The following is an 18,913-nucleotide window of genomic DNA, read 5'->3' as shown; positions in this document are numbered from 1 at the left end:
ATCACTGGATAGCAACAAAAAGCAGGTATCCTGGCTTAGTTTCTACCCCCCACCAAAAACAAGAGACTGCTAAGACCAACAGTAGCACTTCAATAGTCACTCCAAAATGCAGCTAACTGAGCACAGGTCATACCATCTGCTCTATAACCACTAGGAACCAGGGAACTTTTTTTTTAAAAAACTACTTATTTTATCCATATGCTGTCCTTACTTGAAATATAGGGAATTAAATATGAAACCTAAATGATTTGGCCATCGACACAAAAGGGAAATTTCCTGAAACCACCGAGTTTGAACTAGCTGGTCAGTGACAAGAGGATTAAGCATAAGGAGAATGGACAGGGGCTACATTAAAAATATTTCTTTCCTGCCCCAGCCCCCTCGACCCACCCACAAAAGGTTATTGAAATATGGAAATCATCACTGTTAGTGTTTATGGAGATAGATTAAACAATTTTAAAAAGGTGCGGAAGGATCAAAGGTGCCTGACTCAAAATGACAATGTCGCTTGCCATTTCAACACACCACCCTGCTCTCATACCCACATGTCCATCCTTTGCCTGCTGCAATGTTCCAGTGAAGCTCAACGCAAACTGGAGGAACAGCACCTCATCTTCCGACTAGGCACTTTACAGCCTGCCGGACTTAACATTGAGTTCAACAACTTCAGATCATGAACTCTCCCCTCCATCCCCACCCCCTTTTCCCAATATTTTATATATTTTTTAAATATATTTTTCTTTTCCCACCTATTTCCATTATTTTAAAATGTATTTCTATCCATTATTTTATCTCCACCTTTTAGCCTATTTTGATCCCTTCCCCCCACTCCCACTAGGGCTATCTGTTACTTGTTCATCCTGCTTTCTACCCTTAATGTCACCATTAGCACATTTCTTAGCTAATATCACCACCGTCAACACCCCTTTGTCATTTGTCTATGACACCTTTGGCAATCCCTCCTTTGCCTCCACCTATCACTGGCCCTCTGTCCTGCTCTACCTGTCCCACCCCCCTCAACCAGCTTATATTTCACCTAATTTCTATATTTCCTCAGTTCTGATGAAGAGTCATACGGACTCGAAATGTTAACTGTGTTCCTCTCCGCAGATGCTGTCAGACCTGCTGAGTTTTTCCAGCTATTTTTGTTTTTGTTTCAAAATGTCAAGAGCTTGTCTTTCGGCAACACAAATGCCATGAGGCGCTTCAAGGGAGCATTAATAATATTTGACACTGAGCGACATAAGGAGATATTAGGACAGGTGACCAACAACTTGGCCAAAGACTTGGTTTTAAAGGAGATTCTTTTTTTAAAAAGGGAAAAAAAGGAGGTAGAGAGGTTTAGGGAGGGAATTTCAGAGTTTAGGGACATGGCAGCTGAAGACATAGCCACCATCTTCTGGTTTTTGATTAAAAACCAAAAAATGGTGATGCTTAAGAGGCCACAATTAGAGGAGCCACAGAGACCTTGGAGGGTTATGGGGCCAGAGGAGATTAGAGGTATGGAGGGGTGAAGCCATTGAGGAATTTGAAAACAAGGATGAGAATTTTAACATCAAGGCTTTACTTGACTGGCTGCCAATGTAGGTCAGTGAGCACAGAGTGTTGAACCCAGAATCCTTTCCCACCCCCACCTTTTAAATTGTTCAGCCTTATCACCATAACCACAGGCAGTAATGCTTTCCATGTGTCAATTACAGGGGGAAAAAAAAATCCCCTATCCATTCTCCCTTCACAGAATCTATCTGCAAGCTATTTCCAGCCCTTTCCATTTTTAATTCAGAGTTCTAGTATTTGCATTTTCCCTTTAAAAAGGAGATTAGGTAAATATTTGAAAGGAAAGGAATACAAAGAGGCAAGGCAAAAGCAAGGAAATGGGATTAAAGAAGATGGTTCCAGTTAAGAGCTAGCACTGACACAGACACAATGGGCCATATGGCCTCCATCTGTGCTGCAACCTCTATAATGTTAACTTTGGCTTTATGCCTTTCTTATTATATGGAGACACAACGATGAAATACAAAAATTTACAGAGGAAGTATATGCAGAAGTTTATTGCACAAGTATATTGCAGAAACAAATTCATAGTTTACATCACATGAAAAGAAACTGGAGAAATAACTTTGAAACTGGCCCGGAGGGTATTTCAACCTGATTCAAACTTCACTTAATTAACATCTGAATATAGCCGTCTGTCCTACACAGGCTATAGAAAATAATCTCTCACAGGACTGATACTCTTCATTCACTGCAAGAGGAAATGAAGAGGACATTTCCTGAACAGACAATAGTTGCCCTAAGGCAATCAGTAATGTGCAAATGGATTTAATAGCAAGGCTAGAAACATCCTCAGCCATTCACACACTTAGCAATAGTGATATGGAAACAAGTACTATGACTGACTGCACTGCAAGCAGAACCAGACAAAAGATGATTATTGGGTAAGCAATAAATATTTCCATTTATGTAGCACCTTTAATGGAGAAAGACGAAGGAGAGTGCCTTAACTCTGGAATTCTCATCTTAAATCTTTCTACCCCTTTCTTCCTCTAAGACACCCCTTAAAACAGCTTCTGGTCATCTGCCCTATAGGTAAGAGGAGCAACACTATTCAGGCAGCTGTTGTATGACTGCTCTTTAAAAAGTAATTAATTAGCTTTAAAGTGTATTGGGATGTACAAGGTACAAATATTTCTTTTCTGAAGGTCGATTTTAATAAGATCAGGTATGATTTGGCCAGATTGGACTGGGAGCAGCTACTTATAGGTAAATCTGCATCAGAGCAGTGGGACTCATTCAAGAAGGAAATAGGGAGAGTACAGGGCCAACATATTCCAGTCAAGATAAAGGGTGGGACCAACAAATCCTGGGAACCCTGGATGTCGAGGGATATACAGGATTGGATAAAGAGAAAAAGGGAGGCTTATTGCAGATAACCGAGGGCTCAAAACAGCGGAAACCCTGGAGGAGTATAGAATGTGTAGGGGGGAAACTCAAAAAGGAAATCAGGAGGGCAAAAAGGGGACATGAAAAAACATTGGATTTTCCTTTATTTTACCTGCCAAAGTTATTTTACAAGTACATTAAGAGTAAGAGGATAATTAGGGAAAGAGTAGGGCCCATTAAGGGCCATAGTGGTAATTTGCATGTGGAGCTGGAAGATGTGGGTAAGGTTCTAAATGAATACTTTGTGTCGGTGTTCACAAGTGAGAGGGACGTCGTGGGTATGGAAATCAGGCAGAAGGACTGTGATATAATTAAAGAAATTAGCATAAAAAGTGAGGAGGTTCTAAGTGGTCTGGCAGGCTTAAAAGTAGATAAATCTCCAGGCCCGGATGAAATGTATCCCAGGCTGTTGAATGAGGCAAGGGAGGAGATAGCAGGGGCACTGGCAATAATTTTCAATACCTCTCTGGCCACAGGAGAAGTGCCAGACGACTGGAGGACAGCCAATGTGATACCGTTATTCAAGAAGGGAGGAAGGGATAAATCAGGGAACGACATGCCAGTCAGTCTAACCTCAGTGGCGGGGGGACTATTGTAAGCAATTCTGAGGAGCAGAATTAATTTACACTTGGAGAGGCAGGGATTAATCAAGGACAGTCAGCATGGTTTCGTTAAGGGGAGGTTATGTCTGACCAATTTGATTGAATTTTTTAAAGAGGTGACCAGGTATGTAGACAAGTGCAATGCATTTGACGTTGTCTACTTGGACTTCAACAAGGCTTTTGATAAGGTCCTGCATGGGAGACTGATAACAAAGGTAAGAGGCCATGGGATCCAAGGCAATTTGGCAAATTGGATCCAGAATTGGCTGAGTGGCAGGAAGAGAGGGTGATGGTCGAGGGGTCTTTTTGTGACTGGATGCCTGTGTCAGTGGGTTCCACAAGGATCGGTGTTGGGTCCTTTGCTGTTTGTGGTATATATAAACGATTTAGACTTGAATGTAGGAGGGCTGATCAGTAAGTTTGTGGATGACATGAAAATTGGTGGGGTGGTAAATAGTGAAGAGGATAGCCTTAGATTACAGGAGGATATGGAGGGGCTGGTCAGATGGACTGATCAGTGGCAAATGGAATTTAAGCTGGATAAGTGTGGGGTGATGCACTTGGGCAGGACAAACAAGGCACAGGAATACACGATGAATGGTAGGGCCCTGGGAAGTACCAAGGATCAGAGGGACCTTGGTATGCATGTCCACCAGTCCCTTAAGGTAGTGGGACAGGTAGATAAGGTGGTTAAGAAGGCATATGGGATACTTCCCTTTATTAGCCGAGGCATAGAATATAAGAGCAGGGAGGTTATGCTGGAACTGTATAAAACACTGGTTAGGCCACAGTTAGAGTATTGTGTGCAGTCCTGGAATCCGCATTATAGGAAGGATGTGATTGCATTAGAGTGTGTGCAGAGGAGATTTACAAGGATGTTGCCTGGGCTGGAGAGTTAGTTATGAAAGATTGGATAGACTGGGGTTATTTTCCCTGGTGCAGAGGAGATTCTGCGGGGACATGATTGAGGTGTTTAAAATTATGAGGGGCATAGATAGGGTAGACAGGAAGGAACTTTTCCCCTTGGTGGAGGGATCAAAAACCAGGGGGCATAGATTTAAGGTAAGGAGCAGGAGGTTTAGAGGGGATGTGGGGAAGAATATTTTCACCCAGAGGGTGGTGGGAATCTGGAACTCACTGCCTGAAAGGGTGGTAGAGACAGAAACCCTCTTAACATTTAAGTAATATTTGGATGTGCACTTGTGACGACATGGCATACAAGGCTATGGGCCTAGTGCTGGAAAATGGGATTAGAATAGCTAGGTACTTGTTTGACCAGCGCAGGTTCAATGGGCCAAAGGGCCTTTTTCTGTGCAGCAGACCTCTATGAAGTGGAATGATACATCAAAGAATCAACAACTTCAGGAGAGGAAGTTGGAGTGACAAAAAAACCAAACTAAGAGATGTGCAATGCCACTGCCTGCAAATGGAGATGAAGGTAGGTGGGATCCCTGTCCTGTTCCAGTCTGAGCTACTGCTGTTACGACAAAGTCCCAAGCGGAGGACTGTCTCCCAGAAGTTAGGGTCAAAAAGAAAAAGGAATCAGAAGGGAGAACTTGCACTTATTCACTCTTGCAATGGGGAGTAGAGGGCATTAGCAGCAGATGAGAAACAAACCGTGCATCCACCCTCTCAGCTGCGGAGCTGAAAGACAAAATGGAGGATATAAAAACGGAAGGAAAATTGTTACTGTTATTACCAAAATAGTTAAAAAAAATTAACCCCACACACTATAATACTGTGTAATAAGCTTCTTGTAAAATTCCCAATTCAGACAATCATTTGTATTTTCACTCAAATTTGTTTATGGGTCCGCAATCTGTTATGATAACAATTTGCATATAACACCATTAAGTTAAGTGACTCTAAGGTACATAACAAGATTTGACACTGAGCTGCATAAAAGAGTATATTAATTAAGACGTGACCAAAATCTTGGTCAAAGTAGGTTTAAAGAGAGCTAGAGAGGGTTGGGGAGGAAATACCAAGACTCAGGGCCTAGGTATCTCAAGGCACGGCTGTCAATGGTGGGGTGATTAAAATCAGTAGTTGTAGGGCTGGAAATGAGAACGTCAGGGAGGGAAGAGGCATGGAGGAATTTGAAATTTAAAGAAAGGATGAGAAATACCCATTTTAGAAAATATACGTGGTGCCCAATGTGGCTCACCATGACCCAAACTACAAGAGGTATCAAATGTTAAAATGCCTCAAAATTGGATAACTATTGTGTTATTTTTATTCCACAATTTCAGTAGAGAGTACTTACAATCTCACACACCCACTTTATCAAAGCCCCAGTGATGACACTGCTAATTAATGGTTTGCATTGGCTCAAAGGGTTATCATCTATGTGACCACCACTGCAGCATTTTTTCCTTCCCCTCCAACCTTTTCTGAAAGCAGTAACTTGTAGTGAAGTATGGTTCTATAAACATCAAGATTTTAAAAAGAATGTCTTTTGTAATTGGATCTGATCTTCAAGTGTAGGCTTTAGAGAAATATTCGTTCATCATTCCACCACCATGGCAAAAATATGAAAATTCATTAAGACATCAACACACTTTGTTCTATCAACAGAAATAACTCTTTCAAGTTGCACCCTCAGCATGTCAACATTGATTAAAAGCCTTAGTCCCAGTGGCTAGTACTGTTATAACTTTTACACCAACTGACTTTCTACTCAATTAACCACAACTCGGTGGGCATAACCATGGAACAAACTAGAACAAGTTTCTGCTTCATTTCACCAACTTGCTGCAGGAAAGGAGCAGGCATGATAATTTAGCGTTCAATAAACCTTAAGAACACTTCAGCCAAGCAGCAAGCGAGCCATGTGCTCCTCATACATTTTGGAAGAAGCTATTAAAATATTATAGACTGCAGCTTTTAGAGTAAAAAGACATCACTTTTAAGCCACCATTATGCCTGGCACCAATAGATGAACAGGGTTTTGGTCAAAGTTCCCATGTGCTGCACCACAGCTTTGCTTTGTCGAACTGCATTCTAAAATGTGCAAAATTGAATGTTCAATTGCTTTAGGAAGGAACCAATAGTTTTTTTTCCCCCAAATGGCCCTGTAGCTAAATGTAGCACCTAGTATTACACTGAGCTGTATAGATTAGAACGGTCTCATGCTCTATTCCCTACATATCAGCGTAGCATTATGGCCTCTACAACTCACTGGCCTATAATATCTTGCTCAACCAACTATTCTAGACTGCGTTTGATAGCTATTCAACTGTGCAGTACATGATCCTTTTCTGATCCAATATCCTCACACATACATATCTAGCAGGAAGTCACTGGATAGGCCTAACAGCCTCTTTCTGTGTAGTAAATGATTCTATAACTCAGTCAGCACTCATCTTTCTGGCCAGAATTTTGACGTTGGTGTGCGGGGGCAGGCCCAACACGCAAAATGATGCAAGATGACGTAGGGCGTGCGTCCCAACGTCATTTAAATCTTTCGTTCGGCGGGCGAGCACCAGAAGCGGCTGCACGCCCTCCGAACCGTCAAAGGCCTATTAAGGCCATTAGGGAAGTAATTTAGATAATTAACAGTGCTGCCCGTCCAACCTTAAGGCGGGTGGTATGAGGTTTCCTGAAGGTTTTATTCGATAAATAAATAATTTTTGCACAATTCATAAATATGTCCCAGCTCATGTGACATGTCTAAATAATTTTTAACTTTATTATTTATGAACTTTTATTATGTGCTTAAATCTCCCTGAGGCAGCTCCGTGCCTCAAGAGATTTCTGTACTCTTTCGGGGGCTCCAACTCTCCCTCCTCCCCCCACCCGCACACGTGGGCGCTACTGGCCATGCATTATACTGGACGGGCCTTAATTGGTCCGCCCGCGTAAAATGGCGGCACACAGCTGATCGCGGGCGGCGATCAGCACCGTGCCCACCCCCGACCGGTCCACCATGCAGAAAATTCTCCGTTTTCCGCTGAGAAGTCTTATAATTTTGAAACAGTTCCAAAGAACTGAGCACTCAGATACAGTAGCTAAGCAGAAACCATCTTCACTTTTGTAGGAGGATGAACACTGATACTTCAAACCATGCTGAAAGTCAGTGATGGGAAAAACCTCACTGGGACTGCTGGAAAAAATACCCCCAGAAATTCTGTGATTTATGTGACACCAAATTGTTTGCTTGATCTTTTATGTATGGGTGGTAACCTGCAGGCCATTCAATCAGTGTCCAAACCAGTTTTGGTCTTTTATGTTGTCTATGCACACCCTTAAAGAGAAATTAGGGATGGATAATAAATGCTGGCCTAGCCAGCAACACCCACATCCCATGAATGAGTAAAACCACTTCTGGCAGGCATACATGGATTGCATTCAGTAGCATGAGCATGGGCAGTTTTCCCACTATAAAATCAATGGCACTGAAGCCAATCTAAGCAATGCAGCTACTGTAGCGTGAAATCAGCTAACTCAGCACAAACTGGACATCAAACCTGGATTCCTGATGTGTACAGCTCACTAAATAAACATGCTGAGCCATTGGGAGGTGGTCTAGATGGCAACACATCTTTCACAAAAGGAACAAGAATTAAAACCTGATCTCAACACAAAATCAACAACATGACAAAAGATGAGAAGGGCATTAAAACAATGGGCACAATAACCTCTAACACATACCAAAAAGTAACTTTTGACCAACTTTAGTGCTGAATGATATAGTTACAGGGCAGAGACAACTTCAACATATAGTTGGTAACTGATGTGAAAAGAATGTATTGTACATAAAATAAACTCAGCAAATGGTAGTACAGCCAAGAAATTCAGTTGATAATATCTGTTTTATAAAGCTTTGCAATTAAGATCCGAACAAAGTTTAAAAACTCAGCTTCTCTATTGAAAGAATCGCATGCAGCTGCTGTAGTGAATTTTGGAATTCATAAGAATGTCCACTACTCAGAACTTTCTTTTGCAAATTATCACCCTCTCTCTCCCAAAGATTTGAACTTTTAAAAAAAGTAATTCATGGGGTGTGGGCATCATTGGCCAAGGCTGGCATTTATTGCCCATCCCAAATTACCCTTCAGAAAGCTGTGGTGAGCAATCTTCTTGACATGCTGCAGCTTATGAGGAAAGTACTCCCACAGTGCTTTAGGGAGGGAGTACCAGGGTTTTGACCCAACAGTTATCATTGAATGGCAATATATTTCCAAGTCAGGATGATATTTAACTGGAAGGGGAATTTGAAGGTGGCAGTGTTCCCACATGCCTGCTCCCCTAGTCCTTCTCAGCAGTAAATTGAGAGTATGGGAGGTTCATTTGAAAAAAACCTTGGTGAGTTGCTGCAGTTTATTTTATAGGTGGCACACAGCGCTGCCACTGTGCAGTGGTGGATGGAGTGAATGTTGAAGGTGGTGGATGGGGTGCCAATCAAGCGGGCTGCCTTGTCCTAGATGGTGTCAAACTTTTGAGTGTTGTTGGAGCTGCATTCATCCAGGCAAGTGGAAAGTATTCCATCACACTCTTGACCTGTGCCTTGTAGAGTCAGGAGGCAAGAGTTACTCACAGCAGAATTTCTAGCCTCAAGCCTGCCCTGTTGCCATTGTACATATGTGGCTAGTCCAGTTACGTTTCTGATCAGTGGTGGGGGAATTCAGCAATGGTATTGCTGTTGAATGCCAAGGGGAGGTGGTTAGATTCTTGCTTTTTGGAGATGGTCATTGTTGGACATTTGCCACTTTTCAGCCCATGCCTAAATGTTGTCCAGGTCTTGCTGCAAGCAGGAATGGACAGTGTCATTAACTGAGTGTTTTTGAATGAAACTGAACATTTTGCAATCAGTGAAGATCCTACGAACATTTTGACCTTAATAACGGAGGGAAGGTCATCGATAAAGCAGCTGCAGATTATTGAGCCGAGGATATCACCCTGAGGAACTCCTGCAAAGATGTCCTGGGCCTGAGGTAATTAGCTTCCACAACCCTCTGCCTTTGTGCTGAGTATGATTCCAGCCAATGCAGAGGCTTCTGCTGATTCCCATTGACTTCAATTTTTCTGGGATGCCTTAATACCACACTTGGTCAAATGCTCCTTTGATGTCAAGGGCAGTCACTCACTTCACTCTAGAATTCAGCTCTTGTCCATGCTTAGGAAAAAAGTGGTGATGAGATCTGGAACAAATGGTCCTGACAGAACCCAAACTGAGCATTGGTGAGTGCTACTTAATGACATTGTCAACAACACATTCATGAATTTGCTGATGATCGAGAGTTGACTGATGGGGTGGTAAATGGGTAGATTGGATTGTCCTGCTTTTCATAGACCTGGGTAATTTTCCACATTTTTGGGTTGATGCCAGTGTTTCAGCTGTACTGGAAAGGCTTGGCTCGAGGCACACTTGTTCTGGAGCACAAGTCTTCAATGCAAAAGCCAGGATGTTGTCAGGGTGCATAACCCATGCTGTAGTCAGTGCACTCCACCATTTTTTGATACCTCTGGAACCATACCCACCAACACGTGGTGACAGCAGCCTTGATAAACAAATTACTGCAGATGCTGGAAATCTGAAATAAAGACAGAAAATGCTGGAAAAACTCAGCAGTTCTGGCAGCATCTGTGGAGAGAAGCACAGTTAATGTTCCGAAATGTTAATTCTGTTTCTCTCTCCACAGATGCTGTCAGACCTGCTGAGACTTTCCAGCATTTTCTGCTTTTATTTGTATCAGCAGCCTTGCTCTTTTTTCTGTCAGTCCACAATTAAGTGGCTGCAAGCTATTAAATTTCAGAGTATCACACCCAATCAAAATCGTATCTACACTGGACAATAACACATCATTGCACATATAGACAACAGTGAATTAGAAAGTGTGTACCACAGGAGCAAGTGCGATAAACATTACACACATGCCTTTAGCTCCTAATCATTTGTCTGTAATAAGTCAATTACTGGTTTAAGGTTTTAAAATTTTGATTTCCCCAATGGCTGAAATGGTAATTGCATTGCTGAGCTTGAAAATGAACCACATAATCCATGAAGGGCCCAGCTTTAATCTCCAGTGTTCAAGTTGCAGATCTCAGGCAGGGCTTTACAAAGGCCCCCAGTTCAGAAGTATTGCAAACGAAAATCAAGACAGCGTTCCCTTTTTTTATTAACCATCTAATGACACCTGCAGGAAACGGTAAATGAAGATGAAGAGACATGGCCCAATCAAAAGCTGACCTGTACACACATGAGGAATGGAAAATTGGATGAGATACCAATAGGACAGTGGTGCAGTGAAATATTGCTTCATACCAAGAGGAAAAAGATTAAAATCCCCAAGCAGAAAATGAAAAAAGCTTTAAAGACCTGAACAAGTTTTATTTATCAATGTCCACATTTTAGGGGAGTTGACAGAGGAGCAGCCTGTATGGCCACCTTGTCCACAACAATCAATGCAGAGACACACACGATTGTTTGGGGATAGAAAGATTGGAACCTTATCCTATGAAATATAAATGTATTTTTCTTCACAAATTTATTCCAACAAAACAAACTATTTTAAGACTGAAGCTACAATGAATAAGAATTCAATCAAATGCAACTCCAGGAACAAAACAAAAACAACATACACCCAAGACACAAGGGAATTCTCTCACAAATGCATCAGACTGAAAAAAGCCCCAACTGAAAATAATTTTGCACATACTGAACATATTTTGGAATACAAAAAAAATTTGATTTCTCGTAACTTGTGGTCTTATAATAATAAAAAGATGTTGTGGTTGTAGTCAGCCGTAGCACTACAGGAACAAAATGGGTCCAGTTCTTCAATTTATCGGAAATGGTTTACTTTGGTCAGTCAGATGTCCACCACATGTGGAAAATCATCAACATGTTACGAATCTCCAAACCAAGCTGGGAGGTAACTAACCAGCTTGTCTAATGTTTCACCCCTGTAAAGATACAACCAAGAATGTAAAAAAGGGAGGTGCAGTTTGGCAGAGCCAAGGAAGCTCAAGTGTGAAGGGTGCAGTTGTAGTTTTACCAGCTATGATCTCAGTCTACCAACACAGGTCAATAGTAAACATGTTACTTATGCATAAAGGACCAGTTGAATCATTGTAGTATTGGTTAGCAGGATAATCTGGAGCCAAGTGGAAAGAACTCCAGCTTTCTTTGACAGTCCATTGCCGAGCTTTGATTCGTGAAGGCGGCTGGCTGCAGTAACACCCTGAAGCACTGCAAACTGCCCGACTCATGTTACCATACTGAGTCTGCAAAAGAAGCTCAACTAGTTTTTGAACTTCCATCACCCACTCTGACATCTTAGAATATCCTGGAGCCCAAAAGGAACCCCACTTACTTCGTTTCCCATCTCCAAGAAGGACAGCCCCACACCAAGTAGCTTGTCAACAGCCAATAAATGCGAGTTTAACCCTCATTGAACACAAGAGTATCAGGAGCTCCTCACAAATGGTACATGAGCAGCGCAACTACCTATAAAATAGGAATAGATTGCCAAAATTCTCCCAGCCGCAACATGGACACTACTATTCCACTGAACAGCGATTCTAGCCAACAGACACAAATTGCAGCAGCTGCTGCTTATCCAGAGGTAGTTGACCCCAAGAGGGCAAAACCCACAAGGAAAGGTATTCACTAGTTTATACAAAGTTCCTCCTCATCACAAACTATTACCACCAGACTGGGAACCAATCTTTTGGGGCCCAATATTCTCATGTAGAGCAATCTTTTCTGTCTTATGCCATTTCTATATTGGAGCTGTTTCAGTTTGGAGCTCAGATGACCACAGTGTCAGTCAGCTCTTTCTGTTTACAATACTAAATCCACTCACTTATTCCATTAGCAGACTCACAAACCCAGTTTTCTTTGGAGTCTACAAGTTTGCTTAATTTAGCAATAAAAATAGCACAGGACAGTCCCTCAGACACCAAATGAAAACAGCAGCAGTATCAAAGCAGGTTCAGCAGGTGCGAGAGGTGTCAATATACAAAAAAATTGAAATAGTTGTAATAAGACCATAAGACGTAGGAACGGAAGTAGGCCATTCGGCCCCTCAAGTCTGCTCCGCTATTCAATGAGATCATGGCTGATCTGATAATCCTCAACACTTTCCTGCCTTTTCCCCATAACCCTTGATTCCCTTACTGATTAAAAATCTGTCTGTCTATCTCAGCCTTGAATATCCTTAATGACCCAACCTCTACAGCCCTCTGCGGTAAAGAATTCCACAGATTGACTACCCTCAGAGAAGACATTTCTCCTCATCTCTGTTTTAAGTGGGTGCCCCCTTACTCTGAGATTATGCCCTCTGGTCCTACCTTTCAGCATCTATCCTATCTAGCCCCCTAAGAATCTAATGTGTTAATAAGGTCACCTCTCATTCTTCTAAACTCCAATGAGTAAAGGCCAAACCTACTCAACCTCTCCTCATAAGAAAATCCCTCCATTCCTGAGATCAACCTAGTAAACCTTCTCTGGACTGCCTCCAATGCCAGTATATCTTTCCTTAGATAAGGGGGCCAAAACTGTTCACAGTATTCTAGGTGCAGTCTAACTAGTGCCTTTTATAGTTTTAGCAAGACTTCCCTATTTTTATACTCCATTCCCTTTGAAATAAAGGTCAACATTCCACTTACCATACCTATTAACTATTCAACTTGTATGCTAGCTTTTTGGGATTCATGCACGAGGACCCCCAAATCCCTCTGTGCTGCAGTTTTCTTCAGTTTTTCTCCAATTAAATAATATTCAGTTCCTCTATTCTTCCTGCCAAAGTGCATAACCTCACACTTATCCACATTATATTCCATCTTCCACATTTTTGCCCACTCACTTAACCTGTCTGTATCCCCCGTAGACTCGTGTCATCCTCACCACTTGCCGTCTAACCTATTTTTGTGTCATCTGCAAACTTGGCGATAGTACATTCATTTCCCTCATCCAAGTCATTAATATATATTGTAAATAATTGTGGCCTCAGCTCTGATCCCTGTGGCACTCCACTAGTTACAGGTTGCCATCCTGAAAATGCAACCCCCCCCCCCCACCCCCACCCCCCCCCACCCCCACCCCCACCCCACCCCCACCCCCCCCCACCCCCCCCCCCCCCACCCCCCCACCCCCCCCCCACACCCCCCCCACCCACCCCCCCACCCCCCCCACCCCCCACCCCCCACCCCCCCACCCCCCCCACCCCCCCCCCCACCCACCCCCCCCCCACCCACCCCCCCCACCCCACCCCCCCCCACCCCACCCCCCACCCCCCCCCACCCCCCCCCACCCCCCCCCACCCCACCCACCCCCCCCACCCCCCCCCCCCCACCCCCCCCCCCCACCCCCCCCCCCCCACCCCACCCACCCCCCCCACCCACCCCCCCCCACCCCCACCCACCCCCCCCCCCACCCCCCCCCACCCCCCCCCCACCCACCCCCCCCCACCCCCCCCCCACCCACCCCCCCCACCCCCCCCCCCCCCCCCCCCCCCCCACCCCCCCACACCTCCCCCCCCCAGCCCCTTATCCCAACTCTCTGTCTTCTATCAGTTAGCCAGTCCTCTATCCATGTTAATATACTGCCCCCAACACCATGGGCTCTTATCTTATTAAGTAGCCTTATGTGTGGTACTTTATCGAACACGTTTTGGGAATCCAAATATATTACATCTACTGGTTCCCCTTTATCCTGCTTGTTGCCTTCTCACAGAATTCTACTAAATTTGTCAGGCATGATTTCCCGTTCATGAAGCCATGCTGACTCTGCTTGATTAGATTATGCATTTCTAAATGCTCTGCTATTACATCCTTTACAAGACTCCAACATTTTCCCAATGACAGATGTTAAGCTAACTGGCCTATAGTTACCTTTTTTTTGTCTCCTTCCCTTTTTGAATAAGGGTGTTACATTGGCAGTTTTCTAATCCTCAGGGACTTTTCCAGAATTTAAGGATTCTTTGAAGATTACTACCAGTGCATCCGTTATCTGTGTAGCTATTTCCTTTAATATCCTAGGATGCAACCCATCAGGACCAGGGGACTTATCGGCCTTTAGTCCCATTAGTTTCCCTAGTATTTTTTCTCTATTGAGAGTTATTGTATTATTTTCCTCCCCCACGTTTTGCCCCACAATTATTTAGTATTTTTGGAATGCTGTTAGTGTCTTCTAACGTGAAGACTGATGCAAAGTATTTATTCAACTCGTCTGCCATTTCCCCATTATTATTTCCCCAGCCTCATTCTCTAAGGGACCTATATTGACTTTGGCCTCTCTTCCTTTGTAAATATTTAAAGAAGCTCTAACTGTCTGTTTTTATATTACTTGCTAATTTATCCTCAAAGTTTATTTTCTCCCTCTTTATTACTTTTTTGGTTATCTTCTGTTGGTTTTTAAAACTTTCCCAATCCTCTGGCTTACCACTAATCTTTGCCACATAGTATCAAAGTGAAAGAAAAAGCATACAATCTTTAAACTTCCTTGGTTAACCATGGTTGGTTCATCCCCTTCCTACAATCCTTCTTCCTCACTGGGAAGTATCTTTGTTGCGAATCATGAACTATTTTCTTAAATGTCCGCCATTGTTCATCAACCGTCTTTTCTACTAAACTCCTTTCCCAGTCCACTCCATCCAACTCTGCCCTCATTCCTTTGTAATTACCCTTATTTAAGTTTAGCACTTGTTTCCAAACAAAGTTTCTCACTCTCAAACTGAATGTTAAATTCTACCATATTATGGTCACTGTATCCTAGGGGATCTTTTACTCTGAGATCATTTATTAAACCTGCCTCATTACCAGATCCAAAATAGCCTGATCCCTGGTTGGATCCACAACATATTGTTCTAGGAAACTGTCCAAAATACACTATTAATTCTTGCTCATTGCTACCTCTGCCAATTTGATTTTCCCAATCTACATGGAGATTAAAGTCACCCATGATTAATATACTGCCTTTTTTACATGCTCTCATTATCTCCTGATTTCTCTGTCCGACAGCATTGCTACTGTTTGGGTGCCTATAGACTACTCCCACCAGTGTCTTCTTCCTCTTGTTATTTTCTACCTCACCCATATGGATTCTACATCTTCCGATCCAAGATAATTTCTTGCTTTCGTACTTATTCCATCTCGTACTAACAAAGCTATCACAACACCCTTTCCTTCCTGCCTGTCCCTTCAAAAAGTCACATATCCCTAAATATTTAGTTCCCAGCTTTGATCTCCTTGTAACTATGTCTCCGTAATGGCTTTAAGATCATACCCATTAATCTCTATTTGTGCCATTAATTTATTTGTGTTCTGAATACTATTTGCATTTAAGAGCCATTAATTGTGCCTTTTTACCATTTTTTCCCCCTTTGACCCTAGTTGCTGTTGTTTTTTTTAATGTTTGTACACTCTGTCCCTTCCTGTCACACTCTGGGTATCATTACCCAAGTAGCTGCCCTGCAATGCCACCATATCCTTTTGCTTTGTAAGCCTACTTATCCCCTCTCTACAGCCCTAGTTATTCAATTCGCCAGGACACTGGTCCCTGCATGGTTCAAGTGAAGGCCATCCCACTGGAACAGCTCCCTTCTACCCCAGTACTGATACCAGTGCCCCATGAACTGAAACCCATTCCTCCCACACCAATCTTTGAACCACACATTTAACTCCTTGACTTTATTTACCCTATTCCAGTTTGCCCATGGTTCAGGTAGTAATCCTGAGATTATTACCTTGGAGGTTCTGCTTTTTAATTTAGCTCCTAACTGTTCAAATTCTTTCAGCAGAGCCCCCTTTCTAGTCCTATCGATGTTGTTGGTACGTGGTTTAAAGAAAATAAATGCTGCATTTCAGTAGAGACCTGACTTGTTTCCTGCCCTTCAAAATTCATTTCAATGACTATTAAATTCAAGTGAATAGCAACGGTATCAAAATTTTATTGAGGCACCTCAGAGTGGAACATGCTGTGTAGGGAAAAAGTTGAATTCTATTACATTTTCTGTAATTTTTAAATTTAAAAGACTTTGCCCTCAGGCTGCATGCCTGACATGGAAAGTATATTGTAAATATCACGAGTATCACAATTGTATAGGAGGTATCTAAGAGTGGAGCCTGCTGTATGGAGGAAAGTTGAATTTTATTGAACTCCAATTTTCAAGTTGAAATGTTTTGTAATGTACTTTTACAAATTATCAATCAGGTATATTTATGGGGAAAAAATCGAAACAACCTGGGATGGATCTGAGTGAGGATTCAGAGCTGCTTGACCTTCAGGCTGGTGAATAGGTTAATATATGAATAATATTCACCTCATGGGGGAAGACAAGAGGTCACCAAGCACCTAGATTTGTGTCTCAACAAGAAAGAGCACTTCCAGGTGAGAAAAAAAAACATTAGTTCCTTTTTTTTTCGCAGATAATATTTCGGGAATACTCTGGACTTCCCTTCCCATTTAATTTAATGGAGCATTGTCTTCACATATTGTCAAAAAAAAGGTAACAAATACTTCCGTTTGTTTAGAAACACTGCATTACTCCAACAGGCGCCACTCATTTTACGTTGGAAAGTGGGAGAGGGATATTACTGAACATGGGTCGTTTCCTGAATCTTTAAAGTAGAAATCCTAACAAAAGTCAGGGATTTTCTGATCGGATCCCTGGCCATTTTTTTGTGCGGGAAAAGTATTCCTTCCACCATTAATCCGCCCGTTTTGCAATATTGAGCATGGGTGGAGCCTCAGTTGTAACCGGTGCCCCCTTTGTGCTTTTCAGTCTCCACTCCATCATGGTCCCGATCAATCGGTGCGCTGGAGGAATGGCTCAGTCACCCAACTGCCACAGGAATGCTCTGCATTTAATCTCCAAGAGAGAGTGGGCAGAAATTACCCCTATGAGTTATCTGCTGCTTTCCCCGGGGGAACGTCGCTGCGGAATTAATCCCAAGGCTGTGATAACCCCGGGGGCGCTGCCATCAACCGATTAAGGGGCAGCAGAGAGAGAGAGAGAGTTTAGGAAAGAAATTGCCATACAACCTTCTACCAATCCCACGGATTCTAGGTCTGTCCGATCCTTATTGAGAGTCTCCCCTCCCACTTCCCCAATCCTTTGAAACTCCACACAAAACACCCTCGCCTCTGCTCGGTCATCAAGTTCATAATCTTGCCTCGATCGCAATTGAGAGCGGAGAGGTGGAGCCAGAAAGTTCAGAAACTCGACAGGGGTGAGAACAAAAGAAAAAGTTTTGGAACTATAGGAGGGGGGGGGAGGGGGTGGTGTTTAAAAGTTCAATATGAAAATAAAACATTCAGACTTAAAGCGTAGTTAGTTATTTAAATATATTTACTGATCATGTGCATTATAAACTTACACAGATCTTTTATGAAGAAAGATCAGCACAATCCACTCGTGCCGATTTCAGCCCTTTTCACGATACAGGCGCAACCAAAAAAAAAATTCAGCTGGAGCCGCACCACAACCTCCAGCCCTCAAAGAACAATTGTTTTATTCTGCAGTTTTTTTTCTTTTGAAAGATGCGCCTCTAAAGACAAATGTATGAAATTAACAAAATTGCAATTTCCTCTTCACCGATGTCCTATCGCCATGCTTCACTTTCCCTTTTTTTAACAAAAAAAAGGGAAGTTGTTACTGAAAGTAGGCCAAAAGTTTTCTTCCACTTTACGCACTAGACTGAACCGCTACAAAGAGCCCATGCAGTTCTTCTCTCCCCAAGTACAATGGCAGGACTAATTAGATCATAGTACGTTGCTACCGATACTGTAATAAATAGCTAACAAAAGAAAACGCAAGTACAAGCCACTTACCGATCAAACCTCCCACCAGAAAGGAAATTACTTGGAAAACCAGCAAAATCCCTCCAACAATGCAGAGCTTCTTCGTGCTCATATTTTCTATAATTGCGCCTGCCATCTTTTATTATCTTGTTTTCACTCTTTTCAGCCCGTAACAGTAACTAATTGAATTAGAGTCAATTTAATCAAAGCAAGGATCTTGTCGCAGCTCCAGTATCGGAAGCTGTGATTCTGCAAACGGGCTCCCTCACACTCACACTCTCTCTCTCTCTCTCTCTTCCTTCAAGCTTTTTTTAAAGGGGCGCTGTGGGAAACCGACAACACACACATACAAAAAAATCAATCACATGACTTGCCAGATTCCCAGATCCTGTTTAGCCGACTGCTACAGTATCTTAACAACCACATACTAATGCGGTGATTAATAACATTCAATTTATTGCCAATTTAAAGGGCCACCTCCTTGCAAAGTTAAGGACGTGGTCAAATGTGCCGTACGTGCGTAGAAGTGATGCTGACAGACACTTTAACTGCTAATGCTGTGAATCAGAAGATCAGCGAGGGATTCCTGTTCCTAATCTCTCTGCAGAGATTTCTG

General features: G+C 42.7%; 1 protein-coding gene across 2 annotated transcripts in view; it reads right to left on the bottom strand.

Annotated features, from left to right (window-relative positions):
- wls (Wnt ligand secretion mediator) overlaps nt 1-18,579 on the bottom strand; it is a 75,673-nt gene extending 57,094 nt beyond the window's left edge. For both annotated transcript variants that reach the window (XM_078561263.1, XM_078561262.1), the window contains exon 1: nt 18,328-18,579. In XM_078561263.1, coding sequence (XP_078417389.1) covers nt 18,328-18,433 — 106 coding nt within the window. In that variant the 5' untranslated portion in view covers nt 18,434-18,579. The remainder of the gene's footprint in view (nt 1-18,327) is intronic.
- Nucleotides 18,580-18,913: the final 334 nt, after the last annotated feature.

This window comes from Cetorhinus maximus, chromosome 17 (genome assembly GCF_964194155.1).
Source record: "Cetorhinus maximus chromosome 17, sCetMax3.hap1.1, whole genome shotgun sequence".
NCBI lineage: Eukaryota > Metazoa > Chordata > Chondrichthyes > Lamniformes > Cetorhinidae > Cetorhinus > Cetorhinus maximus.
Note: the sequence above shows the minus strand (reverse complement) of the source record. Positions and strands in the feature narration are given on the sequence as shown.